The sequence below is a fragment of the Raphanus sativus genome, unplaced genomic scaffold (assembly GCF_000801105.2).
Source record: "Raphanus sativus cultivar WK10039 unplaced genomic scaffold, ASM80110v3 Scaffold1347, whole genome shotgun sequence".
NCBI lineage: Eukaryota > Viridiplantae > Streptophyta > Magnoliopsida > Brassicales > Brassicaceae > Raphanus > Raphanus sativus.
The window spans coordinates 1-7,122 of NW_026616659.1; the positions used below are offsets into that span (position 1 = coordinate 1).

Genomic DNA, 7,122 nt, shown 5'->3' on the forward strand with positions numbered 1-7,122 from the left:
GACAGAAACGTTTGGTTCGATAAGAAAAAGGACATTTACAGTGATAACCTTTTTTGTTCATTGATTTTGATATTCTTTGGAGAAAAGGAGAATTCAAACAAAAAGAAAAAAAAAATCAGGCTGAAAGGCCACAAAATAAAGAAGCTGAAAAGGCTAAGGCCGTTTTTTTCTCTCGTGCGACTTAACCGGCGAAAGTTAAAAACAGAGTTTCAACAGTTTTTTGTCGTTTTTTCCGGCGGCTTAGGCCGTCGGATTTCCTTTTCTTATTTGATTTTCATATTCTTATAAACGTATTATCTTTGTCCTTGATGTGGTTTTTGTTACTAATCTCCGCATATGGAATTAACGCCCAAACGACGTCTTCATCCGTCAAACCTCCACTTATGTTCTCACCATATTCTCAGGCCACTGTACGTGTGCCTTCTCCACTGGTCCATCTTGGTGCTACTGGAAAGAAGAAGAGAGTACCTGAATTGGAAAGACGGGTTTGGTTCATCTTTTGGTGAGTGGTGTTCTCCAATGATTAACTGTAAATTGATTATGGTTAGTCATATCGGACTATTTGTGGTGCACTTGTTGCACAATGTCATCTTTCCTCCGGGCATTGCTACCGGTGGTTGCTTCTTGTTTCAAGAGAACCGGAGATCCATGTTGCTTATGGCAGGCAGTGGTGTTCGGTCCCTTCCTATTAGTTCCGTTGTGTTAGTGTGGATGATTATCCGTGTGATACGCGACGAACTCGTCATCTCCGTGAAGAATCTGTTGATTGTTCACGATGTACAAGGTACACAATCCCGACTAACGGAAGTGTTTGTGTATATATTCATAAGATATTTGTGGTATATTAATTGGCGAATTTGGGATCCGGGGATGACACATTTGTGGAGAATCGACGAGAAGATATGGCGTTTTTGGTTTCAAAACAAAATAATTTCAATGCCATGGATAGTTACAACAAAGCATGTTATCTCCTGCAGCGGGAGTGTTTGGGACGGATTGCGATGTAACAGATGGATCGCATCCAATGATTTTTTTATAGAAAAACGGCGTTTACTCATGAGAATTGAAAGCCAGAAGAAAGATCTTATAAGACCAAGAACAAAATGGAGAAGAACTAGCGAATCAGCCTATCCTACGAATGCGTTAGGAAGCATCGTGTTACTGTTGTCTCTGTTAAAAGTTCTCTTTACAACATGTTTGATGTAATTTATGATTCATGTAATATGTTACATTGATTTGAAATTAATAAAGATAAGACGTTAAAAAAAAAAAAAAAAGCTGAAAGGCCATTGTGGTTTTAATGTTTTAATGGCCTTTCAGATTATAGCTCTTTTCTAAAGAAATTTTGTCAGATTTTAGTTATTGTAATTATAGTCTAAATGTCAATAAAACTATACAACTTGAATTGCTGGTAAATTGTTTTTAAATAGTTTGGAATAATAATAAAATAATAATAATAATAATAAATATCATACATGTAATCTATTTTAAGCATTCATCTTGCACTTGTTAGAAATTCTTAAGAAATACTAATTCCATTAATTAGCACTTTCACCTAAATGAAAAAGAGTCAAGTTTAAAATACAGATCTTTCATACTGTAGACAACTGACAAGGGTTAACAAAAAAAAAGCAACAAAAAATCATACTAAAAATAAAAGAGAAGAGCCTTCTTTTAAATTTATATTAAATATACATCACAAGTTATTCGCTGACAAACAAAAAATATTTATATTCCAGAAAAAAATATAAGAAAGCATTAGAATATACATTCCACAATTTATGCAGATTTTATGCCAATAGATATATAGATTATCTTCTAGCATAAAATCCATTTAGCAATATGGAGCACTTATTGAGAGTGATTTCCTTCTTCACTAAGACATGATCAACATTGTTATACCCTTTCTGGTTCTCTTTAATAATTTATGAACTTTTAAGTTTGCTTTTCTTTAACATGAAAGACCCACACCTTGTGAAACCATTGTCATCGATTTCTCTTTGTTAGAGTTCTTGACTCAACTAATTAAACTTTCCGTTATGGACATGATTGATTTATAAAAGAAGTTCTAAAGTCATATGGTGACTAGCTTTGATGAAACTCTCCAATTTCTTAGATTATCCATTAGCTTTGTAGACTTCGAATCATCCAAAAAATGTATCTCCCTTTTTGATATTTGAGGCGTTTATGAAACTTAAAGAAGTACAAAAAAAAATGAAATGGTGAAAGTCATATGCATGGTAAAAAAAAAACACATGCGCATGGTCCTTGCCAAGTAAGCTTTTATTTGGTTGTTCTGCAGTATATGGTTCTAGTGAGACACATTAGATTCAGTTGGCTTACATATGAAACAAGCACATGAAGCCACAGGTAACAGCTGACCATGCAACATATTGAAATGTTTGAAATTACTTGCATATTTTTTTTTAGATTTAAAAGGTAAAACCTAGCGTAGAAAATGCTTAGTACTAACCAACAACAATCCCAAAAATGTTTCCACAAAATTTTAGTTCAATGGATTCCTTTTTTTTTTTCCAATCATCATCAGAACTTCAGAAACAATGTCTTACACGCTTAACTCAGATCCATTAAAGATAGATAGTGCTACATGGGAGGAGGTAGGTTCCTCAATAAACAGATAGACTATGGAATGTAGATCTCTCTCTCTCTCTCTTTCAAAAATGAGACAACATGTGAGCCCTTCCATATTAGGTTATAATCCTAGAGAAGGGTATCAAGAAACTCGCTCACGGTAATGTACTTGACATCAGGGTAAAGCTCAGTACCATTCACCCCCACCACAAGACTCATCAATGTCAAAGTACGTGTGGTGTCCTCTGATAAAACAGAGTATATGAAGACCATCTCCATGTCATCCGGGTATGGAGTCTCTGCAGCATCATAGAAACAGAAAGGTAAGACTTAAGAAAGTAAAAAACTTAAATGTAGATGTGTTTGACAACAGACCTTTAATCTTCTCAAGAAGTTGACTTTCAGTAACAAAAGTTTTCTCAAGCTTCTTCTCAATCTTCCCTTCCCATAGCTCAACAAGATCATTCATGGAACATACGTTTCCAGGCGGCCTAAGGTACAATGTCTTGTTCAGTGTTCTAGGATCATCAATCGTTTTGATAGTAAACGCTGCAGCATCAACCTCATTCACAAAAACAGCTACACAAAAAACAACCAACCTGATTCATATGTTCAAAAAGCAGAGACTTGTATGTAGTTAAAAAAAGGGAGAAACCTTTAACGTTTCCATCTCCAAAGACGGTGACTTTATCCATCGGAGGTGATTGAAGACCCGGTTGGACAAGAGATGGAAGTAGAATCCTCATGAACAGTCCACAGCAGATGTAGGTGTGTGAATCCCTGATGATTCTATAAGACGTCTTATCTCAGACTTCTTTGAGTAGAAGCCGTGATCAAGATCCGAGACTTGTGTTTTGTCAGGATCTGCTCCATATTCAGCAGGGATAAACCTCTGCAATCAGACAATGTCATGTTCAATGTCCAAATACTAAAATGTGAATGATGGAGAGAGAGGGGGAGAGAGAAGACCTTGATGGAGGGAGATCGTTTGATGACATTGATGAGGAGTTTCTGATCAAGAACGTGTTTTGAAGGAATGGCAGAGATGACCACGTCTACTTTCATCACTGCTTCTTCTAAGCTTTCTCATCCTCTAATGAACCCTAAACCCTCCAATAACCAAATTAAACGAAGAATTAAAAAAAGAGCAAAACTTTCAGATTTAATTTGAGAGAGATTAATGGAGAAAAGGAAGAGACTTTGAGGAGAGTGACGCCGGCGGAGGAGAGAGATTCGAGCTTAACGGACTTGGAAGGATCATCGGGGAAAGCAGAGTTTCTGATGAGGGCGAAAGTCGGGTGACCCGATTGGATGCTGAAACGGGTCAAGTAGTGCCCCAATCTTCCCGTTGCTCCGATGACCAATACTCTGCTCTTCTCCATGTTCCCCCTACAATTAACTCTCGGTTCTCTTACACTTATTAGAACCGGTACTTTGAACTCAAAAGACGTTGACTTTCTACTCAAAACTATAAACTCAATAAAGTCACATGTCTAAATTCGTGCATACAGATCAGTTTAACAACATATATTTTATTCCGACAAATAATTCATGCTTAGCATTACAATATTTTTGTGTTATGGATTAGTTTGTGTAGCCTGTAAATTGATTATCATCATGCATTCTTCTAATTGTTTCATATCAAGCTTTTGGAGGAATTGTTAAAAACTTAGGCCAATCTTTCTTCTTTTACTTTGTTACTTATTACCCTTTTTTTTTCTGTTGAGTGATCGAGTGGACTTGTGACAGTGTTATCATGAAAAGTCCCTATGTATGAACCGCATTAGAGCATATAATGATTAGTGAGACACCCATTCATAATGCGCTAATAAGAAGAGGAGAACACACATTGAAAGACATAAGAAAATATCTATTACTATGCACACACAATAGTACTCTTGCTGTCTCTTGTCTCTGATACTACAATGGTTTGCCTGCCGTTTGGATAGTTGCAACCGGTAACATCATATGATTACCATCATGCAACTAATCTATATATCAAAGAACTTTGGAGAAAGATTCCAACCTATGCCGATCTTTCTTTTACTTTGTTATTACTTCTTACCTTTTTTTTTTCTTTTTTTTCTTTTGTTGAGTGGTCGTAAACTTGGTGACATTGTTTATGTAGAAAAAATTCCTATGTATGAACCCCATTAGAGCATGATTAGTGAGACCCACTCATGATGCTCTAAGAAGACTAGAAACACACATTGAAAAATATATATTATTGTTTGGCATCTATACACACAATACTGTATACACTCTTGTCTCTGATACTACAATGATGGGCTGAAAATCTTAAATTAATTTACTGAAATTAGTAAATAACTGCTAACTTTGCTCTCTTTTCTGATGAAAATAATATGAGTTTGATCTTCCCACTTGAAAAAAATAAGCTGCATGTATCCAGAGAACCTGCATAATCAAATCTTATATAATGTCAATTTTGAATGATGTGTGATATCTGAACTTGTTCTAAACCATATGCCATATAATCACTGCTAGTAAATATTATACCTGACAATGGTCTAGAACTAAGGAACACTTTTAAATCAAACACCTAGACTGCTATAAAGATTCTGCACATCAGAGTCCCACACATTAGTAGCTGATTGACCATTCTGTAACATAATCAAACATATAGATTATTATATTAGTAAACCAAAAGGTTATATGATGATGGAAGAGAAATGAAAACAACATAACCTACGTTGAAACATGATAGTGGATCAGAACTAGCAACCACTTGTTGCATTGGATTGAAATGAACATAACCGGAATCAACCATTTCATGAGGATAACCGGAATTCACCATCATATGAGGTGGCATCACAGTGTTTGGTAAGTTCGTCATTGGAGCTGAGACAACCTGGATTCAGTTCATATTAGCTCATTTACAAAAAAGTTTTTACATATATGAATAGCACAAACAAATTAAAAAAAAAAGAGTAACCTCTTTGGCAAAAATGTCATCGATGTTGAAATCCAGCCTTGGACTAACAGTTGCTAGCTTCATCGATAAGAACTGTTCCAAACATAAACCATATGTTAGACTATAGTATTTATACACTTAATCATAAGATACTGGAAGTGAAATTCAGACCTCGACTTGCCGCTGAAGAGACTGAACATAGTTAATGATCTCATCAAGCATCCCTGCTTTGCCTGTGATCTTGTCGCATCCAGGAACTAAATCTTGTAGAAACTTCATTCTCTCGCTGATTTTTTCTCTTCTAGCCTTCACAGTTTTAACAATCAATCAAATTAAATCTCAATAATTTTTTAAAAATATATAAAGGGAATAAATGAAGAGACTCATAAATGAAAGTAACTAATGAAAGTCTCTCTCTCACTCGTTCTGCAATGCTGTGGCTATCAGTGGCTTGGCCTCTCCGTGCACGAACATGAATATAATCCGTTCTTTGCGAGTCTTTCGTCACTTTTGATGAATCGTTAGAGCAGCTGTTCTGTTCTTTCTTGGCTTTATTCTTCATCTTCATCATCATGATGCTTTTATTGCTCTGCTCTGTTACTTTCGACTTCTCTTCTTCTTCTTCCTCCTCAACTGCTGCTTCTCTGTTCATCATCATCATCATCATCTTCTTCTTCTCATTACAAACCTAAAAACCCCATTAACAGATAAGTGAATCTTTAATTAAGATCTGTTTTTTTTTTCATTTGTTGTAGGATTCAAAGTTTTAGTTCGAGAACAGAGCAACACACGAACCTTAGTCTCTGTCTCGACGCAACCAAACTTCCTTTTCTTGAAATTTCCAGACTCGGTTGTAATATTTCCCGGAGTAACTGAGATTCTCGCGTCACCGTGCACCGTCGTATATCCATAAACCGCCGGAAGATCCAAACCGGCCGACGCTAGAAAGCCGTCAATATCGCCGCCGTTAATCGTGGAAGAATTGGAGAAGAAGCCGGGATAGTGGTGGTGGTTGAGGTGAGCCCTTTGGCGCTCTAAGACAGACATGTCGGCACAGTTGAGGAAAAGCTCAGCTTCTGTAGCTTCTCCGTTCATCATCATCATCTTTCTACTACTTTAGAAACTTTGGAGTGGTAGAGAAACAGAGTAGAGGTGAGGGTAGAAGAGGAAGGGATATTTATAACCAAACAAAAGAAGCTTTGTACTTAGTCCAAGTTCATCGCATCAGATAAGTAGGGCCGTGTACAAATCTGGAAGTTTTATATGATTGTAGATTATTTGAGATTTGGGATTATCCCTAGAGAAATGATGATAAAATTTACTAAAAATAGAAAATATTAAATTATATTATTAAAACTTATTTATTACACAATTTATATTATAAACATTCTGTTGTATATTGCTGGATTCGATTTTCATTCATTTTTAGAAAGGATAAAGCATGGGCATTAGGGGCAAAATCAGGTATAGTGTGAAGAAAGACTCATCTCTAGCTGGAAAGGTCTCAAAGTTTAATTCACTAAAACGATCAAGTGAACGTCACGTGGGAAGTGGTTTGAATTTGTAACACAGTGAAAGGTATTATTATTATTGAGTAG

At 35.9% G+C, this 7,122-nt stretch overlaps 2 protein-coding genes across 5 annotated transcripts; both read right to left on the reverse strand.

Annotated features, from left to right (window-relative positions):
- Positions 1-2,635: 2,635 nt before the first annotated feature.
- On the reverse strand, positions 2,636-4,166 carry LOC108828165 (probable pinoresinol-lariciresinol reductase 3). Its single transcript, XM_056998666.1, is given in 9 exon segments — positions 2,636-2,796; positions 2,798-2,847; positions 2,850-2,891; positions 2,968-3,171; positions 3,248-3,367; positions 3,370-3,484; positions 3,562-3,677; positions 3,680-3,695; positions 3,792-4,166. Coding segments are annotated over 9 exon segments (921 nt in total). The 5' UTR covers positions 3,975-4,166; the 3' UTR covers positions 2,636-2,721.
- A 630-nt stretch (positions 4,167-4,796) lies between these two features.
- On the reverse strand, positions 4,797-6,690 carry LOC130504081 (transcription factor bHLH63-like). Of its 4 annotated transcripts, none has more exons than XM_056998665.1 (7): positions 6,320-6,690; positions 5,946-6,212; positions 5,696-5,830; positions 5,546-5,617; positions 5,303-5,461; positions 5,110-5,171; positions 4,797-5,021 (listed from the first exon to the last, which is right to left on the reverse strand). In XM_056998665.1, exons 1-6 carry the CDS (start codon positions 6,626-6,628, stop codon positions 5,145-5,147), a joined length of 969 nt encoding a protein of 322 aa, XP_056854645.1. In that variant the 5' UTR covers positions 6,629-6,690; the 3' UTR covers positions 4,797-5,021; positions 5,110-5,144. The 4 variants fall into 4 exon arrangements, with proteins under 4 accessions (XP_056854645.1, XP_056854644.1, XP_056854643.1 ...); XM_056998664.1 differs by having other exon boundaries at positions 4,797-5,007; positions 6,320-6,689; XM_056998663.1 differs by having other exon boundaries at positions 5,110-5,213; positions 6,320-6,689.
- Positions 6,691-7,122: the final 432 nt, after the last annotated feature.